The sequence below is a fragment of the Suncus etruscus genome, chromosome 4 (assembly GCF_024139225.1).
Source record: "Suncus etruscus isolate mSunEtr1 chromosome 4, mSunEtr1.pri.cur, whole genome shotgun sequence".
Lineage (NCBI taxonomy): Eukaryota > Metazoa > Chordata > Mammalia > Eulipotyphla > Soricidae > Suncus > Suncus etruscus.
The window spans coordinates 154,187,633-154,207,380 of NC_064851.1; the positions used below are offsets into that span (position 1 = coordinate 154,187,633).

Here is a 19,748-nt window from a genome sequence, read left to right on the forward strand (position 1 = left end):
CCCTCACGGCCTCCCCCACACATTGATAGCAGCAAGAACCGCTGCTGTAAGAACCACAAGAATCTGCTTGTGGGCACCAGCCAGGTGCCCCTCCCAGGAAATGCAGATTTTCTTCCCAGTGTGCTGTTAACTTGCTTGTTTCTGGCAAGTCTTTTATTTTTGAAGCTTTTACAAAAATCACAAACACAATTGCGCAAAACTGACAAAAGGTCAGAGCTGAGGCACTGGCCGAACAGCAGGGTCAGGGAAGAATTTGCAGATTGGACCCAATGGGCCTGCAGGATAGAAATGGAAAGTTCTAGACCTCGAGACATTTTGGGTCTGAGGAAGAAAACGCAGGTCACTTAAGAAAATATATATACTGTATACATCTACACTCAGTGTCCCGGGACAGGACCAGAGTCAGGAGTAGGTGTGAGTGAAGTCACAGAGCTGGCACGTCGTCCTGTACCAGCCTCCTTGCAGGCTCCAGGTCTCGGCCGGTATGGACACGTGACAGAGGGAGAGGAGGTTACAAACGAGTCCAAAACATGGCGGGCGACGGGCAGAGGCAGGAGGCTGACCACCATTTGGCAACTGTTCCTGAGGAAATAAAACAGCCAGACATGTCATTTCCAACCTCTATCCACCCAGTCAAGACCTGGTACCCTATGAGGCCAGAGTGATAGATATATTTGGGTTTGATAGCCATATCCCACATGGTCCCAAGCCTGACAGGAATGGTTCTTGAGCTAAAAAACCGAGCAATTCCCGAGCACCACTGGATGTGTCCCTAAAACCAAAAACCAAAACTGGCATACACTTTGGTGCAGGTAGATAGGCTGGCAGGGTATCGGAAAATCATAGCAGAAATATCCTGGAACTGGCGCAACTTTGGTGTCTGGTTTATTTTTGGAGGCCATATTTGGTGGGTGCTTCAAGGTACCTTACATCCTGTCCTTACATCAGGGATCACTCTTGGCAGTGCTTGGAGAACCACATAGGATACTGAGTATCGAACCCAGGTCTATCGCATGCAAGGCAATGTACTATTGCCCACTTACTATTGCTCTGGCTCCTTTGGTGCCTAACTGTGGCTGCTCCCATTATAGGAGGCAAAGACCAAGATGCAGCCATGGGCACACTTGGCCTCACCACCACCCCGGGAGCACTGGTTGGCAGCCTTGGCCTATTTCGAGGAAACCTTTGCTGCAAACCACCAGGAAGCAGACGCAGATAGTGGCCAGGGCATGTGAGTTATGCCTACTGTCTCAGCCCTGACAACCTCCATTCATCTGTTTGGACTCTTCTGGGTTCAGTCCTGGCTTGGGCTTCACCCTTTGACCGGGAGGAGCTAGGACCTCTTTCTCGAGCATGCGCATGCCCTCCACCCCACCTCCCACTCCCAGCAGGGTTCTCAAGATAAGTACCTGCTACTTGGTTCCTCAGACAGGCTGCTGCTCTGCCTTCTTCTGTGAGGAGAGAAATACGGTTTTGCTAAGTTAACTCCTACCATGCAAGTAGAGATGGGGTTACAGGGATCCTGGGGAGAGGGATGGTGTTACCTGGGGGATGGAGAGAAGCCGAGGATCTCCACACACAGCAATGTGAGAATGCCACGTGCATAGTAGGCTGAGTCCCTCCTCTTTGGGGGGGGGGGGTGTTAGTCCCTGACCACCCTCCCACCAAAAGCAATGTGTCTGTAAATTCTCCTTGGTCTGGGCAGCACATCCTAGAAGTTTTCTCACCTGACAACCTGGTCTCCCAGAGGTCCATTCGCCCCTCCTATACCATCCTCCATAGTTCCTCTGGGCCATAAGACCCTCCTGAACCCCAACACTGCCAAGGGAGGGCCCGGGGCTATGCCCCTGCTCAACTCTGGGGCAAGGGTGGGCTGAGAGCAATCCCCACTCACTGGGTCCCTTTCCTGTTTCAGACACTCAGGCATTCACTGTACCTTTTTCTTCTTTTTTTTCTGCAATTGTAAACTGGAATCTTTGGTTGAGGCCTTTTTTGCTTTCTTCTTTTCCTTTTTTTCCTTGTCTTTTGTTTCTAAAGAAAGAAAGCAGGCTTTTCAACAACAGTTGTTACTCAAGTGTGGCGTCAAGGAAGATCTTCCACCCAGGATTTGGGGGAACACTTGCCTTGGGCCCAACTACAAACCACCTCATCAGTATTTTTCTTACTTAAAAGAAAACAAAAAAAACCCCAAATCAAAATACACACCCAGCCTGGGTCTACATATATATTTTAAACAGATACCACTTTTTCTTTTTTGGTTTATAGGCTGTACCTGGCATCGCTCAGGGCTTTCTCCTGGGAGAGTTCAAGGGACTGTATGTGGTACTGGGGGGATTAAACCTGGAACCTGGGTAGGCAGCTCCTCTATCTGTTGCAATATTGCTCTGGCCCTCGGATTTTTTAAAATTATTTATTTTAATTTTTTAATTATTTATTTTACTCCCTCTAACCCTTCCGAAAGAAGGGAAGAACGATCATCAATGGCCAAAGGTAGTCGCAGAAGCGACACCTAGAGCCGGCTTCACGCTCAGGAGAGGACGCTCTGGCTCCTCCTCGTGGCTTCGGGTGCTCTACACGATCAGAGAAACTTCTCTAGTCACCTACTATAGAAATGATCTCTGAAAGTACAGTCTTTCGGATATTTTTTAACTTGAAGTGGAAACAGATAAATATGAAATATGGCCTGCTGGGCCCGGAGAGATAGCACACCGGTGTTTGCCTTGCAAGCAGCCGATCCAGGACCAAAGGTGGTTGGTTCGAATCCGGTGTCCCATAGGGTCCCCCGTGCCTGACAGGAGCTATTTCTGAGCAGACAGCCAGGAGGAACCCCTGAGCACCGCAGGGTGTGGCCCAAAAACCAAAAAAAAAAAAAAAAAAAAAGAAAAAGAAATATGGCCTGCAGAGCTCAGGAAGGAAAAGTCTAGTCATCAGGAGCCAAGTGGCTCTGGGCCTGGGCCTGTGCCGCCTGCTTCTAGAGCTGCATAGGCTACCTTTTCGCCTCCCCCACTGCCAGCCAAGGGGCTCTGTGACTTGGGACACAGCCTACTTACTTTTGTTGGACTTCCTCTTCTCCTTCTTGTCCTTTGAGCTGACACCTTCCACAGTTGCCTGCCCCTGCACGCCTTCTGGCTTCTCCTTGGTCTCCTGAGAGCCGGAACCTGCCTTCTTCTTTTTCTTCTTCTTCAAGTCACCACTCGGTCTGTCTTTCTTGGGCTTCCCCTTTGCAGTCCTGAGGTTCTTTTCTGGAGTGACAGCACTCTCCCCACCTTCCCTGGCTTCCAGCTGTTTCTTCTTCTTCTTCTTCTCGGGGACTTTGGTAGTTGCCTGGTCCCCCTGCAGCTTCCGTTTGAGGCCCGAGCGGCCACTACTGTCCTTGGTAACCTCCAGGGCCTTCCTTCTCTCCTGGTCCAGAAGCTCAGCCAACATCTTCACCACGGAGGCCTGCACTTGTGTCTCACTCAGGGGCCACAGTTCACTCAAGAGCCGCTGTTCAATATCATTCTTCAGAGCTGCCACTGAGGCCTGGGGGCTCAAAGATCCCTTCTTGGGCTTCTTGGGCTTCCGGGGTGTCTGAGAGGTGGTGCCTGACTCTCTATTGCCTGTGGAGATGGGGGCCAGGGTCATGGCTCTGGGAGTCAGGCACAGACCTCCCAGAGTACAGAAACAATGGTGGGCAGGAGCAGAATCAAGGCCCCGACAGGGTGCAGACAGGAGAGCAAGGTGCTTCCTGTACCCACTGGTCTTGCTTCCCTGCTTCTAACCTAGCACTGTCCTTCCTTCATGCTACACACACTCTTAGGAGGGTGGAAAGTATCATCAACACAAGAAAGGTTGGGGCCCGGAGAGATAGCACAGCGGCGTTTGCCTTGCAAGCAGCCGATCCAAGACCAAAGGTGGTTGGTTTGAATCCCAGTGTCCCATATGGTCCCCTGTGCCTGCCAGGAGCTATTTCTGAGCAGACAGCCAGGAGTAACCCCTGAGCACCACCGGGTGTAGCCCAAAAACCAAAAACAAAACCAAAAAAAAAAACCCCCACAAGAAAGGCCAGTAATCTGTCAAGGGGATGCAAAGCAGAGAGAAGTGCCAGTCACTTAGCAGTGCTGCCCATGACATGTTTCTCCATTTTTTTAGTTCTTTTTTTTTTTGGTTTTTGGGCCACACCCATTTGACGCTCAGGGGTTACTCCTGGCTATGTGCTCAGAAATCGCCCTTGGCTTGGGGAGACCATATGGGACGCCAGGGGATCGAACCGCGGTCCTGATCCTTGGCTAGCGCTTGCAAGGCAGACACCTTACCTCTAGCGCCACCTTCCCGGCCCCTAATTTTGGTGTGTGAGACACACCATGGTCTTTCTTAAAGTGGATGGCAGTAGGGTGTAATTGGTGGCCCTCTCTGTTCACATCAAGAAAGTTGCTTTCCAATGGGCACCAAGAGGTTGCCTTTCTGAAAGGGTGAGAGATTATCAAAGAAGTCTAGGACCCTCTGGATTTGAGAAGCCTTGAGCAGACCCAATCTGAATCAGTTCACAGTGCAAGCGGTGACCAAATAGCAGTTTAGTCTGTCTGTCCTTGGTGGTTCTCTGGAACTGCCCTGTAGGGGACCAGGCATTTTAGGAGTGCTGGGTGTGGGAAAGATGCATAAAGTACTTCACTACATTGGATTTTTGCCAGCTAAAGCAACTCCTGTGCAGCTTCTGATTAGAGCTTCTCCTGCCTCTGCTTGTCTGCAGTAGACTGACTCTATGTGTGAACAAACCTTTAACAGTTTCCTCCAACTGCTGCCTGCAGGGTTAGGCTGACTGGGATGCAATAGACCACAGCAAAGAGCTAAGCTAAGGGTGAGGAATAGGCAGACCGACCCTACCCAGTGTCCTACCAGCCACGGACATAGCATGCCTCCCACAGGGCCTGGACCTTGGCCTGTCTTCTCTCCAGGACACAGCCTAGGACACTTCCAATGTTGGCCTGGATTGCCCAACAATCCAGGTGGGGTGACCCAGCACTTAAGTCAACTTTTCAAGAATGAGCAACTGTTTTCTAGGGGCCAACCCACGCTTCGTGGTGCTCAAAGTTTACTTCTGGCTCTGTATTTCAGGTGGGGCTTCAGGGACCAAATGGGGTGAAACTTGAACCTGGGTTGGCCACATGCAAGGCCAACACATGCCCCACTGTACTAGTGCTCTGGCACCAAGTGACTTTTCTAAGAATACCATGCATTGACATTCAGTAACTGCGTACACTGAACCCTGAAGCTGGTGATGTGAGAACCCCCCCTTCTGATCTGACTCACCTGGATCCCTAACACCCTGTCCCATGAGCCACCTGCTGGGAAAACAGTGCAAATCACCAAGACTTACTCCAATGGGCCAAGACACCCCTCCCTGAGGGCGGTGTTGCCCAAGCCAGATGAATCCAGTGAGGCTGTGTCATGCATGGTGAGACAGCGGCACAGGGACTCTCTGGTCTCTTGAGAACAGGACAACTTTGAGGGGACCGCTACTGAGGGTAGGAATTCTTCCCTTTCTCCACTCTGGGGCAGCATGTCCTGGGACATTGCCTTGTGTCCCCTCCTGATGAGGCGCCTGACGCACCTGCTTTAGGTGAGATGACAGTTGTTGCGTGTTGGGGCTCTGCCCTCTGCTTGCCATTGGAAGCATCTTTGGTGACCAGAGTAGAAGAACCCAAGGCACTGGGGTCTGACCTGGGATTGGCCTTGGAAGAATGGAAAGTGGCTGAAGTCGGCTGAGGGGTCACACAACCTGAGAGGAGAGACTGAAGAAACCTGTGTGAAAGAGGCCAGGCAGTCTCCCTGGGCCCAGCATAGGCCAGCCTGACACAACCCTGTACGCACCTGGGAGGGCGCTTGTATCTTTTCCTCACTGGATTCTGCTGAGGACTCCTCCATGATTGTATCCCTGCTTGAAGCCGCACCTACGTAGAAGCAAAAGCAGCTCCTGGCCCTATGCTGGCCCAGCTGCCGTTCACTCCTACCCCTTACAGGTAGGAGTGCCCACATTCACAGCACTGCAGAGGAGATGCCTGGACACCATCCTCTTGTTCTACAGCACACCTTCTTTCCCGTGTACCTGTGCACGCCCCCAACTTCTCAGGAGCCAGATACCAAAATATCAGGAGAGGCTCAACGGCAGTAGTCGAACTTGGGACACCTTGACTTCCATGCAGAGAAGGTACAGTGAGGCCCAGCACAGTTCTCCCCGCCTCCCCAGATGCTCACCCAGGCTGGAGGCCGAATGGGCCCTTTGGGGCCCCTGCTTTTCCTCCTCGTTCTCTGAAGAACTGTCACTGCTGCTATCACTGTCACTGGAGGAAGTGATAGCCTGAGAGACTGCAGGAACCTCAGCTTTTCTGGGCTTGGGAGCGACAGAGGCCTGTGTGGCGGTACCATGAGATGTGGTCCCAGGGTGGGTCCTCGGAGCACTGTCCACCTGATTGGGTGGAAAGTGAGGAAAAGGAAAGTTTAGGTCGGGGAGGTGCTTCACAAATGGCTCATGCTGTCATCCACAACCCTGGGCAGTGACATGCGAGAAAATCACAGGACACACAATACAAGCCCCTGGCTCAGCTGTGAGCAGCTTCTTCTCTGCAGGCTCCTAGCAGTCCTCCCCAGGGCCTGGTGCTCTGGATTTCCAGCTCACCCCAGCTGAAGATGGGGTCCTGGCAGCAGGAGACTGGGCCTCACTGGCTTTTTGGGAAAGAACCTTGAGGGCAGCTTGGGTCAATGGGAGGCTGGTTTGCTTCTTCTTTGTCACCTGTGAACAGCCAAAGGAGCGCTGACACTCGGCTCCCAGGACACTTTGCCTTGTCAGAAGGAACTGAGGGTGATCAAAGGGGCAGAGCCGCCATGTGGGCTGGTGGTACTAGATTTCAGGTTCTGAGCTAATCACAGGGTTCCTAGAGGCTAGTAGGGGCCCTCCACACAGCTTGTGCCTTTGTTGGACAGAAGTCTATGGAAGTGACTGCAGCCCTGGTGCCCTCCTGCACTCCACACCCCAGCACTTGGAGTGAGAAAAGTGGCTACTGTAGCATGCTGTTGACCCCAAACCCCAAACTATGATTGCAAGACCCTTACTCTGGCCCAGAAGTGTTCCCAGAGGGCTCCTGCCTTGGGCTTCTAGTCTCCAGTGCTGCCCAGCCCTGGCCAGCTACTCTCCTGTGTCAAAGTCAACTCAGCAGCCACCCCCTCATGTCCTTTCTAAAGCAGGTCACCCCATTCTTCCTGAGTTCAGAGTGCTTCTTCCTCAAAGTGCCTTCCAGCTGGCAAGTACTTGTGAGGCTGTGATTTATATTAAGAAATATATATTTGGTGTTTGTCTTTTTTTTTTTTTTTGGCACAAGAGCTCCTAAAACTTAGAATTGGCCAAATGTCAGGGCAATAAAAGTGTCTTATTAGGTGAATGAGGTTACTTCTGGAATCACCTAAGATGAGCCTGTTTTCTGGGAAAATAAACTATGTGATCACAGGACTGGGAGCTCAGGCCCCCCACCCCAGGCCTCTGGGGGAGGAGAAGAAGTTGGGATCGCCTGTCATGCCTGTTATGTTACAAACTACAAAGAAAGGCTTTAGAGTACCTGCTGGTGATCATAAAGAGAAGTGGGACATGCGGACATGGGATAGGGATGCGTCTCGCCCTCACTCACATCTTTTCCACCTGGCTCTGTGCCTTCCTGTATCTTAGCTGAGAGCCCAGTTAGTAAAATACTTCTAAGAGCCCTTGAACAATCAACCTGAGCTTTGGATGGGGTCTGAGAAGTTCTAGTTTAAAGTCAATGACTGCCTGGGCTTGTGACTAGTGGCTGACACTTCTTCCTGCTGTGTTCCTGGCCCAGGACAGATGCCAGTTGCCCCCTGGCATCCAGGTAGCTCTTCATGGGCTACAGCTCCTGATGAGCCACTCTGAGCTTCAGGTGGCAACTGCCCCAGCTCTTGGCTAGCCTTAGAACTACGGGATGTGGACTATGGGACTGGGAACCAAACCAGCAAGGCTCAAGAACTGGGAGACCTGTTCCAGCCCTGTCCAACCCAGGACAAGTCTCCTGGATGGGAGCACTGCCCTAAGTCACCTTTAGATTTGTCAAGTTTCAGCTATTGGCCCCAGGATATTACCGACCCTGTGGAACTCACTAACATGCCTGCTAACAGTTACAATTAAACACTGGCAAATGAATTTATTGTTTTTTTGTTTTCTTAATTTTTGGGCCATGCCTGGACTTGCTCAGGGATTACTTCTAGCTCTCCTTTATCTAGCTTTATCGCTCCAACCCTTTCTTTTTTTAAATTGGTTTTTGGGCCACAACTGGTGATCCTCAGGGGTTACTCCTGGCTCTGTGCTCAGAAATCGCTCCTGGCTTGGGGGATCAAATGGAACGCCAGGGGATGGAACTGTGGTCCGTCCTAGGTTAGCACATGCAAGGCAAAGGCCCTACCATTTTCGACACTGTATGGCCCCACTTGTTGAGTTTTTTTTTTGTTTGTTATTTTGTTGTTTTTTTTTTTTTTTTTTTGGTTTTTGGGCCACACCCGGCAGTGCTCAGGGGTCACTCCTGGCTGTCTGCTCAGAAATAGCTCCTGGCAGGCACGGGGGACCATATCGGACACCGGGATTCAAACCAACCACCTTTGGTCCTGGATCGGCTGCTTGTAAGGCAAACGCCGCTGTGCTATCCTCTCCAGGCCCATTTGTTGAGTTCTTAACAAGGAATTTTAGCCCTTGGCATGTCAAATCCAGAAGGAAAGCCAAGTGAAAATAAACAAGTGCTGGCCGAGCTCAAAGGTACTGTGGGAGCCGTTGTCCCGCTTGTGCCAGACAGGGTGAGGCAGCGACCTCTGGGGGATGCACAAGCTCAATGCTGTCCTACTGCTGCATGTGGAAAAGCGGACAGGGAGGCAGAGAGCCCACAATGCATCACTCTCCAAACCCTACATGCCACCAGATACCTGCGTGCCTGCTGCCTGCTGGTTCTTGCCATCCATGATCCGGCTGGAGGTCTTGGCGAGGCTCGTCCCAGAAACAGTGGCTTTGGGGGTGCTCTTTGTGGGGGTCGTGGGCTCACTCACCATACTGAGGTTAATGGCTACAAGGGAGTGGGAGTATGTATCAGTGTACCCTGTAATCTATGGCAATGGCCTGTCCATCAGTTCTCCTAGGACCTGATGCCATGCTCAAGTCCCACTGCTGAAAAGTTTGGTTAAATGCTTCCTGACCTTCCAAGGAAGATGCTTCTCTGCAGTTACTGGAGAACTAGCATTGCTCTGTTGGCAACCCCAAGCTTTCTCCTGGCAGTCCCTCCCCCACCCTGACCTCTACGAAATTCCCCATTAGTAATGATGGGTCACGGGAGGACCCCATTTACACAGCCTCTCATAGCACCCCCAGAATCACATGCATCTACTGAGGTGTCCAGCATCACCACTGCCCCATTTCCTCCAACAGCCTGGACTGTGGACACTGAGAATGGGCACTACAGGTTGATCTCTGCAGGCTCAGGCCAGGCAGGCAGGGGGCTGTGGCTTAGTGGCAGAGCACTGTGTGCTTCACTCATGATTTCCTGCGTCCAACCCCCATTTCCCAAAATACAAAATCGCCCACTTCACATGGCAAATTATATAAAAACGGGGCTGGAGAGATAGCATGGAGGTAAGGCCTTTCATGCAGAAAGTCATTGGTTCAAATCCTGGCATACCATATGGTCCACCGAGCCTGCCAGGAGCAATTTCTGTGCCTGGAGCAGGAGTAACCCCTGAGCACTGCCGGGTGTGACCAAAAAAAAAAAAAAAACCCCAAACCCCCCAAAACCCAAAGCTTTTGGGGCTGGAGAGATGGCATGGAGGTAAGGCATTTTGCCTTTCATGCAAAAGGTTGGTGGTTAGAAACCCAGCATCCCATATGGTCCCCCTAGCCTGCCAGGAGCAATTTCTGAGCGTAGAGCCAGGAGTAAACCGTGAGTGCTGCCAGGTGTGACCCCAAAACCAAAACCAAAAAAAAAAAAAAAAAAAAAAAAGCAAACTATATAAAAACTTTTCTTTCCTGGCAGTGCTCAGGGGATCATTTGGGATGCCAGGGATATAACCCTGGTTGATCATATATATGCAAGGCAAACCCCTCCTCCTGCACTGAACTATCACAACGGTATCCAAAATCATCCATTTCTTTCTTTTATTGTGGGGAGGCAGACAAGAGGTGCTCAGGGGTACATGGGGTAGGGACGAGGCACATAGGGTATGGTCAAGGACACACAAGGAGGGGGGTAACTGGACAGAGGCACAGGGGGTTCTGAACTACCAGGAGCATGAATTGGGGGGGGGGGGTCCCTATGTGGCCACTGGACCTCCTGCACCAGGCTTTGCAGTGTGGTACTACAGTGTGGGAATCACATCCAGGACCTTGCACATGCAGACAAATGTGCTATTACCTAAGCTACATGCTCAGCCCAATAATCTACTTTTTTTTTTTTTTGGTTTTTGGGTCACACCCGGCAGCGCTCAGGGGTTGTTATTCCTGGCTCTATGCTCAGAAATCGCTCCTGGCAGGCTCGGGAGACCATATGGGATGCCGGGATTTGAACCACCATCCTTCTGCATGCAAGGCGATTGCCCTACCCCCATGCTAACTCTTCGGGCCCCCTAATCCACTTCTTTATTAGCCCAAGATCAGGTATTAGCATCTTTATGAGAAGGGCTTTTCCAGTCTGGGGTTGGGGCAAGGACCACACTCAGGGTCTCATGTATCAGGCCTGGATTGTACCCTCAAGGTCTCACTACACCCTGCAAAACAGCTTCTCTGCTATCATTGTTGGAGTCACAGGGCCTCAGAAGTCAGAGGAACTCTAGCTCTGGTCATCTACCGACAATCACCTAATCCCTACACACCAGGGATGGAAGGCTCACTACCATTTCAGGCAGCTCTTACAACAAAGTCCTTCTCTTCAGTCAGTCTTTCAAAGACTGACCAAGCTGGCTAATCTCCTGACTAAGCTGCAGTGTAACATAGCTGGCACCTTTGCCAAGCCTTGCAGAAGGCATTGCAGTGGGGGTCAGTACCATGTCCCCGCTCACCAGGAACGGAGCACTGCGTGGCAGGGATCATATCCTCATCCTCGCTCTCTGAGGAGGAGCTCCTGGCCGTGCTCGCCGAGGCCCGGGCCTTCCTTGGGCTGCCTGCAGCCTGGGTTCGTGCAGAGGCAGCTGCTGGGCCAGCTGGACTACGATTAGAGTCGACAAAAATCATAGGGAGTTTAATCACCTTGAAAAACAAAAACAAAACACACCCCCCTGTGATTAAAGGTCTAAGAGGGGAAGGGAAAGTGGGGGAGTGAAGTTCTAGAAGGCAAGGGGTACAGCTGGAGGTCCCCTCAGCAATTCCAGATATGCCCTAAAGGCACCCAGCACAGCACCTCACAGCCTACAGGGCCTTCTGCTCAACGGAAACCCCAGGGCACTGGTAGTAGCACTAGTGTCCCGGGCAACTCAAGGTCACAACCTAATGAAGTCCAAGCCACTACCTGCCTCTGATTGGCTTCAGAGACAGACTCCCCAGTGGGGGTGCTTGAAGTAGCATCCCTTGATCCCTTCACCCTTCAGGATCTAAGCCAAGGTTTACCCCAGGAGACAATCCAATTGTCTCATTCCAAAGATGCTGAGATGGGGCTGAGAAAGAAGCCATCAGACGTGGTGAAATTTCAGGGGCTAGGGGTGGAGGAGCAATAACCAAAGCAGAGGCTTTACCCAACACACATGACCCTTCCTGGGGGGCTCATACTGGACTCTCGAGGTTGGGGTCACACACACACACTGGTGTGCTCAGGTCTCCCGTGCATAAAGCTCTGAAAATCATCTCTCTCGCTCACTGGCCTCTTCTACCAACACACCAAATACCACGTATCATTCATGATAATCAGGGAAATGGCTCATGGACTTTGCAGGTCTACATTTTAGGTGTTAGTTTGTGGTCATGATTAAATACAAAGTTCTACAGATAGAAATGCAAACAGAGGTGCTGACAAGATGTACCTGAGTTGGGCTTCTTGCTATCTTGGACCATCAGGGGATAAGAGGCCTAGGAGCCTGACAGAAGCAGGGGCGGGGGACCAGTTTCCCTTGTACACGACTCACTTTCCAATAAGGCATCATGGAAGATGATAGCAGCTGCCCTTTTTCACCTAGCCAGGCCCACAGTGCTAGGGACTGTGCCCACAGTACAGAATAGGCCACCACACCGATGAGGACAAATCTGTGGCAAGAACTTGTCCAAGTTCATCTCCTCTCTGTCCAAGAGCAGGGAGCTGCTCAGGCCAGTCTCTACAATTGCAGCTGTCCAGCTTGCCAGCCAGACTTGCCAGCCAGAGGCAGAAGAAAAAGGTAAGTGGAAAGGGGCCTGCCCAAGGTTAGAAGTTGGGGGCCTGGTCCATCCTGTCTCTGTTAGTTAAACTGCCTCCTCTGCAGCTGCTCAGAGCTACACTCAGAGCCTTCCTACCCACATACTGAAACAGAGAAGGATGCAGAGTGGGAGAAGGCTTACAGAGGAGGGAGGGGATCTATATATATGTGAGAAGACAGAGGAACAGATTGTCAGGGATGGAGAGAGGCAAAGAACCCACCAAGGCAAACAATAGCGTCTGGGATGTTAAAAGCAGCTCAGCAGCAAAAGCCGCCTCCAGCTTGTTCTTCTGCCCACGCTGCCCACGATCTCTGGGCTTTGGGGGAGCACTCCATAAGGGGCCCCGAGGCTGGGCTCTAGACTGTGCTGCCCAATAGGCGGGGAGACCCCTTTCTGCTGGGCCCTCACTGTGCTGATGGGTGCCTGAGCTCCAGGAGCCTAGTTTTCCACCTGCTGAAAGGCACCTGGCAATCCCAACTTGGGCTTGCTCGCTGGGGCAACATAAACTGCAAAATGCAAAATAGTGCACAAAGAGGGGTCCAAGGACTGCCTTCTGGGTTTGGTTTAAAAAAGACATGTTGGGGAGCCAGAGCAATAGCACAGCAGTAGGGTGTTTGCTTTGCACATGGCCAACCTGGGACTGACCTGAGTTGGATCCCAGGCATTCCATATGGTCCCCAGAGCCTGCCAGGGGCGATTTCTGAGCACAAAGCCAGGAGTAATCCCTGAGCAACACTGGGTGTGGCCCAAAAATCTAAAACCAAACAAACAAAGACATGTTGGGAGTGAACCATGCTGGTGGACACTTATGGTATGAGATGCAGGAGGGAACAAGTACTGGAAACATAGCCTTGGTCAGGGGCAGCTCAGACAGCAAAACCCAGCCAGGGTAGGCTTTCTCCAAGAGCTCCTGAGGACCTGGGGGGGAGGGGGAAGGTAAAGGCTCAGACAGGGCAAGAAGTGTGCTCTAGGTACCTTGCCAGAAGATTTTAGAGCCTTATTGTAACAGCCTGGAGCTACCAGGTCCGAACATGAGATCTTGCATGCACATAGCCTCACTCGTCAGAGCACTTTCTCTAAGGGGACAAAGCTGGTATCTTCTGGGTCCACCCCAGGTCCCAGCACAATCAAGCTGAGCCATAGACTTCTTCCCTCCAAGAGCAGCAGGGCAGCCCATTCGATGTGGAGGAGAGATGAGCCCAGTATGGGAGCCTCCCTCTGGCCCCATCCTGGGCTGCCATCCCTCCCTCCCTCCCTCCCTCCCTCCCTCCCTCCCTCCCTCCCTCCCTCCCTCCCTCCCTCCCTCCCTCCCTCCCTCCCTCTCTCCACTGAGGGGCTAATAATAGAAACAGCAAAACTTGTCAATAGAGAGCTTGATAAATGCATAATGAGGATAATAATCCTAATTAATGGGCTGGGGATTAGGAGATCCACTCCCTTGTTTAGGATTAGGAGGGACTGCCACTTCCCTGGGCCCAGCCGTCTTTCCGAATCCTCGGGGTGGGGTGGGGGAGCACAAACTGTTGACTTTTCTCTCCCAGAATCTTTAGAACTAACATACCAATTAAATGGTTCAGTTTAAGCATGATGTTCATTTTAATTGTGTTAGTCCGCCCCCACAGAGATGGGCGAGGCGACTGCTTTCCTCCCAGGCGGCACCGTGGAAAGGATAAGAGCCTTGGCGATGCCTGGCCTCACACATCCCTCCTCCCACTGCTACATACACCAATCCTTATTCCCGACTACTTAAAATGGGACCAGAAGGAGAAGCCTTAGGGCTGACGTGGGGATGAGAGAAATGAAGAGAGCCAGAATGACAGTATGGTAAGGAAGGTATTTGCCTCACACACAGCTGACAGAGATTTGATCCCTGGCACCTCATATGGTCTCCCCGCCCCCAAGGTTGCCAGAAGTAATTCCTGAACACTGTTGGATGTGGCCCCAAACCAAAAACAAGTGGGGAAAAAAGAGAGAAAAGAAGGTCAGGACTCATTTTTGCCTTGCTAGAGAGAGGCAGGTGCACCCTTGACTTCATGCATGTTGCACAAAGGGAGATAGAAAACACTGGTCTGGGAGCTGAGAGACTGCAGTATCTCTGAGAAGCCTGTAAGAAGCTTCCAGAATCTTGGGATTAAATGAAAGACAGTACTAACTGAAGGAAAGGCTGGAGTTCACTTAGGCATCAGTCCAGCAGGTCTGGGTCCCTAGTTGGTTGGAGGCCCTTTGGGGGCCAGTAGAGCCTGGGACAGTTTTGTGATGATGTGATGATCAGTAGCCCAACCTGGCCCAGGCATTCTCTGCACCAGTCCTCACCAATCTCCAAATGGGGGTTTCTGTGCCTTCAATGATTTCATACCATGAAAATTTATACCAATCATACCAGCTCATAAGTCCGTGGTATCTCCAGGCAAAGTGCCAACACCCCATCCTCTAGCAGTATCAAACATTCCTGGCTGCCTATTTCACAGCCAAAACCTCCTAGATCTCTGCACAGGATAGTTCAGACACATTGGGGAGTAACTGGTAGTAGGTACAGCAGGAACTGGCCCTGCTGTCCCCCAGCTCTGTATCTTACATAGCTCTGGAAGCTATGAAGTGCTGTCATTTGGGGAACACTCCATAGGCAGCCCCTGAAGTCCACTAGCCCTGTGTTAACCCACATAGCCCTCAGAAACAAAGCCTGGCCTACCTGGTTTGCTGGCAACTTATCGCTGCTCTCCAAGGACTCCTTTGGGCTCTTCTTTTGGGCCACTGAGGCCGGGCTCTTCCTTTTGGAAGTTTTGGGGTTATCCTCCTTCTGAGGGAGCAAGCACATGAAGGGCATGCCAGCTGAGAGAAGAACCTCCTACTGTCAATGCAATGAGGGTGCCCTTCTGACATGCTCACAGGAGAAACTGTTCCTGCATGCAGTCACAGGTGACCATCGCTTCTCCTCTCCAGAACTGACCTTGAACTGAAAAGGCTTATACAGACTCTAAATCTCAAAGTCAGGGGCTGTGGGCCAGGTGCTGGAGTGACAGGGGTCAGCGAAATAGGACATGGTGGCAGGAGTAAGCCAGTGGCCAGAGAACCCACTTGCTGCAAAAGCAGGTAGTAGCTCTGTTCCTAGCAAAAATCAAGGGGCAGTGGGAGCTGCAACAGAAGACATAGACACTTGGCTTTTCTCCTAATCTCTATCAGCAAGACAGATCACTGTGTTGCTCTGAGATATAGCAGTGGAAGCCAGAATGAGTTAACAGACTTCTCATTTTACTCTGGAAAAAGAGAAAGGGTATTGAAGGTTCAGAGGTGAAGGCATTTCTTGCTTTACATGCAGCAAAAAAAAAAAAACAAAAACAAAAACCTTGGCATGGAATACATAACTCTTGAGTTGTGCCAGGAGTGATCCCTGAGTACTGCCAGTTGTGCCCCCAAAACAAAACTAATAAAAGAAAATAGGGGGGAAAAGAGGCTAGTCTGGAACAGAGATATACAGTCCCTGAATGACACAGAGAACTGGCCACATGTTCACTTCTACAAGGCCACAGCTGCCCGAGAGCCAGGTGCAGTATCGGTTTACCTGGGCTGTCCCAGCCTGTCAAGCACTTCTGTTACAGATCTGAGCCCTATGAAGACCTTCACCCCTTTCCACAGGAGCAAATGAAAAAGCCCCATGTCTATGCCTGCAGCCCCAAACTCCCTGCCCCTACTGAGCTGGATGAGCTCCCCTGGAAGGGGAACTAACTGCTGCTTACTCCAATGCCCTACAGCCTCATGGGACAGGCACCTGCAGTCTACACCTCTGAACACTGTGTCACCTCTAGATTGGCTGACCTCATCTACCTGCCCCACCTTTGTGTCCAGCCCAACAGCGGTGGCATTGGAGGCCATGAGAGTCTTGCTGTCAGGGAAATGGGAGTTAGGTTTTGTACAGCTTTAGTGCAAGACACCTGGGACAGCAGGTATGATAGGAGCTGAATCGTCCCATCCTCCCCTGCGTGGCTGGGTGGGTGTGGTGGCAAGTCTCACCTGGATGATGTTCCCTGTGGCCTCCTCCTCACTGTCAGACTCTTCACTGCTGCTTTCCGAGTCCTCCTGGTGCCTCCCTCCCTGAGTGGCTGTGGGGCCTGCCTTTCCAGTGGATGATGGGCCAGTCCTTTCTCTGGGGGGCCCCTTGGCAGGGACTGAAGCAGTTCTGAGCTGGGAATTCATTCCTGGGGGCTTCACCTGTTGCAAGACAAACACTTAGGTAAGGGGCTCCGAGGGAAGCACGCGGCCCTCTCCAACCTCCCTCCTCTCTGGCCTCACCAAAGTAGGTGCCTCTCCCTCACTGCTGTCTGACTCCTCCTCAGCTACAACAGGTGCTGATGGGACTTGTGCTGTGGCCACTACTCCCTTGCTGGTAGCCTGCACACACACCGGGCTTCGTGTGGGGAGAGCACTGCTTTGAGGAGTTTTGGCTGTGGGTTTCACCTGAGAGGACAGGAAGTAAGTGTCGGGGTGAAAGTGGGCAGCAGCGTCCTAGTGCTGTACCCATGGTAAGCGGCTGTTCCAGCATCACAGGACCCTCATCTGGGCAGGGGCACAGCTAGGAACTTCCCACTTGCACCCTACTTGCCTTGACTGGGGACTCCTGCTCGGCCTGGGCGGCTGCAGTGATTGTTTTTCTGGACGCTGTGGCCCCTTTAGGTAAAGCTGCTCTGGGAGATGAAGCTGGGGTAGTTTTTGTCTGTGGGGTTTTTACCGAAGCCTTTGCCTGGAAAGAAAAGGGGAGCAGGGGAGAGAGGAGGGAGATGCAGAGAGCAGCTTTGACAGGAAAGCTGGTTCTAGAGTTACATGAACCTGCCTGGACTCTAGCTCCTCCATTTATTGCAGGTGGACGGGGAGGGTGGGGAAGTGACTTGACCTTGCTGGACCTCAGTTTTCCCTCCTCACAAGAAGATAAAGCCCATCCAGAGAGTTCATACGAACACAATGGAAGACTATTTCATTTATTTCAGCCTATCACACAAGCAAGTGGGTATGATTATTACTACTAGCACTTTAGTATTAGCTCCGCAAGTTACCCAAAGCACAGGGCAGACTCCCTTTTAAGCGGGCCATAGGATCACATTTCATCTAACAACCCTAAGTTGACATTGGATGTTCTTACACATGGAGGAAACCTGGTCTTCTTTCTCTTTGCTCACTGGAAAGCTGAGGTGACAGGTGGAGCTCAAGCAGCCTTCCTAGGCTATTACAGGGCTTCTGACACCTTTTCTGTGACCTCTTTTAAAAATAACCAATCATTAATATTTAATAATAAAAGCAATTAATTATTAAAATAATAAATCATTTTTATTATTCATTAATATTTTTTTGAAAATTAAACCACTGAGACAGAGTTAAAAAGTTGTTGATATCGTTTCTCAGCCTTTTGGCTAAGATCAAGTGTAGTAAAAAGTTGTTAATAGCTGAGCTTTGGTCACAGTGTTCCAACATCTATCCCTTTACCATTGTTCATTTCTAGTCATAAATTTCCCCAATTACCTTCCCATTCCATCTCTCTACCATTCTCTCTCCCATTCCCATTTGTCTTAAAGAAACTTCTTCCCGGGGCCGGAGAGATAGCATGGAGGTAAGGCGTTTGCCTTTCATGCAGAAGGTCATCAGTTCGAATCCGGCTTCCCATATAGTCCCCCGTGCCTGCCAGGAGCAATTTCTGAGCATGGAGCCAGGAGTTTCCCCTGAGCACTACCGGGTGTGACCCAAAAACCACAAAAAAAAAAAAAAAAAAAAAAAAAAAAAACTTCTTCCCACCATCATTTCTATTGTCTTTGGGTATTTTTCTCTTGTGATTGTATATGTAAGTATGTAAATATAGATAAAGTAAACATTTATTGATAATAAATCATAAAGTGATTTTAAAAACAAAGTTTAAAGAAGTTACACAGCCCATATGGAGCACAAAGAAAAGGGGCCCTCTAGGGTGGGAGGCAGGTAACTGTAAATGGCAGGTGGCATTTCTTTATTTTGGGTTTGGGGGTCACACCCAAAAATACTCAGGGATTACTCCTGATTATGCACTCAGGAATCACTCCTGGCAGGCCCAGGGACTATATAGGATGTGCCCTATCTGCTATCCTAACTCTCTGCAACAAGCTTAATCTAATCTTAACCAGTACATAGGGAATTCTCAAAATAACAGTCTCACAACAAATACAGAGTAGGAGAGAGTGGAATCGACAGCATCATGGAGGTAAGAGTTGCTGATATGAAACAAAACAAAATGTAGCAACATCTCTAGGGTCCTGACTACAGGGTCTCTGTAATTAAAGGCCAAAGTGCTCATAAACCTAACAGTGAAGTCACCCAGAGATAATGTCTTTCTTTCTTTTTTTTTTTTTTTTTGTTTTTGACCCACACCTAGAGTTTACTCCTATTCTAGGGTTTACTCCTGACTCTGTGCTCAAGAATTACTCCTCATGGTTGGGGCCGGGCGGTGGCGCTGGAGGTAAGGTGCCTGCCTTGCCTGCGCTAGCCTAGGACGGACCGCAGTTCGATCCCCCGGCGTCCCATATGGTCTCCCAAGAAGCCAGGAGCAACTTCTGAGCGCATAGCCAGGAGTAACCCCTGAGCGTCACAGGGTGTGGCCCAAAAACCAAAAAAAAAAAAAAAAGAATTACTCCTCATGGTACTCAGGAAACCATACGAACCCGAACCTACATTAGCTACATTAAAGGAGTGTCCTTCTCACTATACCATCCCCCTAAACTCATTAAGGTCCTTTTATGTAAAACAAAACATTTGCCAGAATATTAGTACAGAGGGCTGGCCTTTGTTTTGGAAGTGACTAACCTGGGTCTGATCCCCAGTACCCCATTTGGTACCCCAAGCCCTGCTAGGAGTGATCCTTCTATGCAGAGCTAGGAGTAAGCCCTAAGTACTACATGGTGCAGCCTAAAAACCAATAATAATAAAAAATAAACCAAAGCAAAGATAGTCTATCTTGACATAGTAAGTGTTAAATTATACAGGTATGAAGCTGTACAAAATATACTTTCCAAACGTAGCAGGACTAGAACAGAAACAAAATCAGTGGTCTTGGGGCCAGGAAGGTGGCGCTAGAGGTAAGGTGTCTGCCTTGCAAGTGCTAGCCAAGTAACGGACCGTGGTTTGATCCCCTGGCGTCCCATATGGTCCCCCCAAGCCAGGGGTGATTTCTGAGCACATAGCCAGGAGTAACCCCTGAGTGTCAAACGGGCGTGGCCCAAACCCCCCCCCCCAAAAAAAAAAAAAAAAGAAAAGAAAAGAAAAAAAGAAAACAGTGGTCTTCAGGTATAGAAATGTTGAAAACCACTGCTCTAGGTTAAAGAGATAGTACTAGAGGTAAGGC

General features: G+C 50.5%; 1 protein-coding gene and 1 non-coding gene across 2 annotated transcripts in view; both read right to left on the minus strand.

The window, feature by feature from the left end:
- Positions 1-1,927: 1,927 nt before the first annotated feature.
- The window catches only part of TCOF1 (treacle ribosome biogenesis factor 1), a 39,721-nt gene continuing 21,900 nt past the window's right edge, over positions 1,928-19,748 (minus strand). The window contains exons 14-25 of the mRNA XM_049772727.1: positions 16,992-17,129; positions 16,682-16,846; positions 16,403-16,600; positions 15,084-15,191; positions 11,074-11,260; positions 8,956-9,092; positions 6,656-6,769; positions 6,235-6,445; positions 5,851-5,930; positions 5,591-5,771; positions 3,051-3,599; positions 1,928-2,031 (exon numbers count right to left, since the gene is read on the minus strand). Coding sequence (XP_049628684.1) covers positions 1,928-2,031; positions 3,051-3,599; positions 5,591-5,771; positions 5,851-5,930; positions 6,235-6,445; positions 6,656-6,769; positions 8,956-9,092; positions 11,074-11,260; positions 15,084-15,191; positions 16,403-16,600; positions 16,682-16,846; positions 16,992-17,129 — 2,172 coding nt within the window. The remainder of the gene's footprint in view (positions 2,032-3,050; positions 3,600-5,590; positions 5,772-5,850; positions 5,931-6,234; positions 6,446-6,655; positions 6,770-8,955; positions 9,093-11,073; positions 11,261-15,083; positions 15,192-16,402; positions 16,601-16,681; positions 16,847-16,991; positions 17,130-19,748) is intronic.
- On the minus strand, positions 2,427-2,634 carry LOC126008205 (small nucleolar RNA U3). The gene has a single exon (XR_007495558.1). It is a non-coding gene; the product is annotated as a small nucleolar RNA U3 (small nucleolar RNA).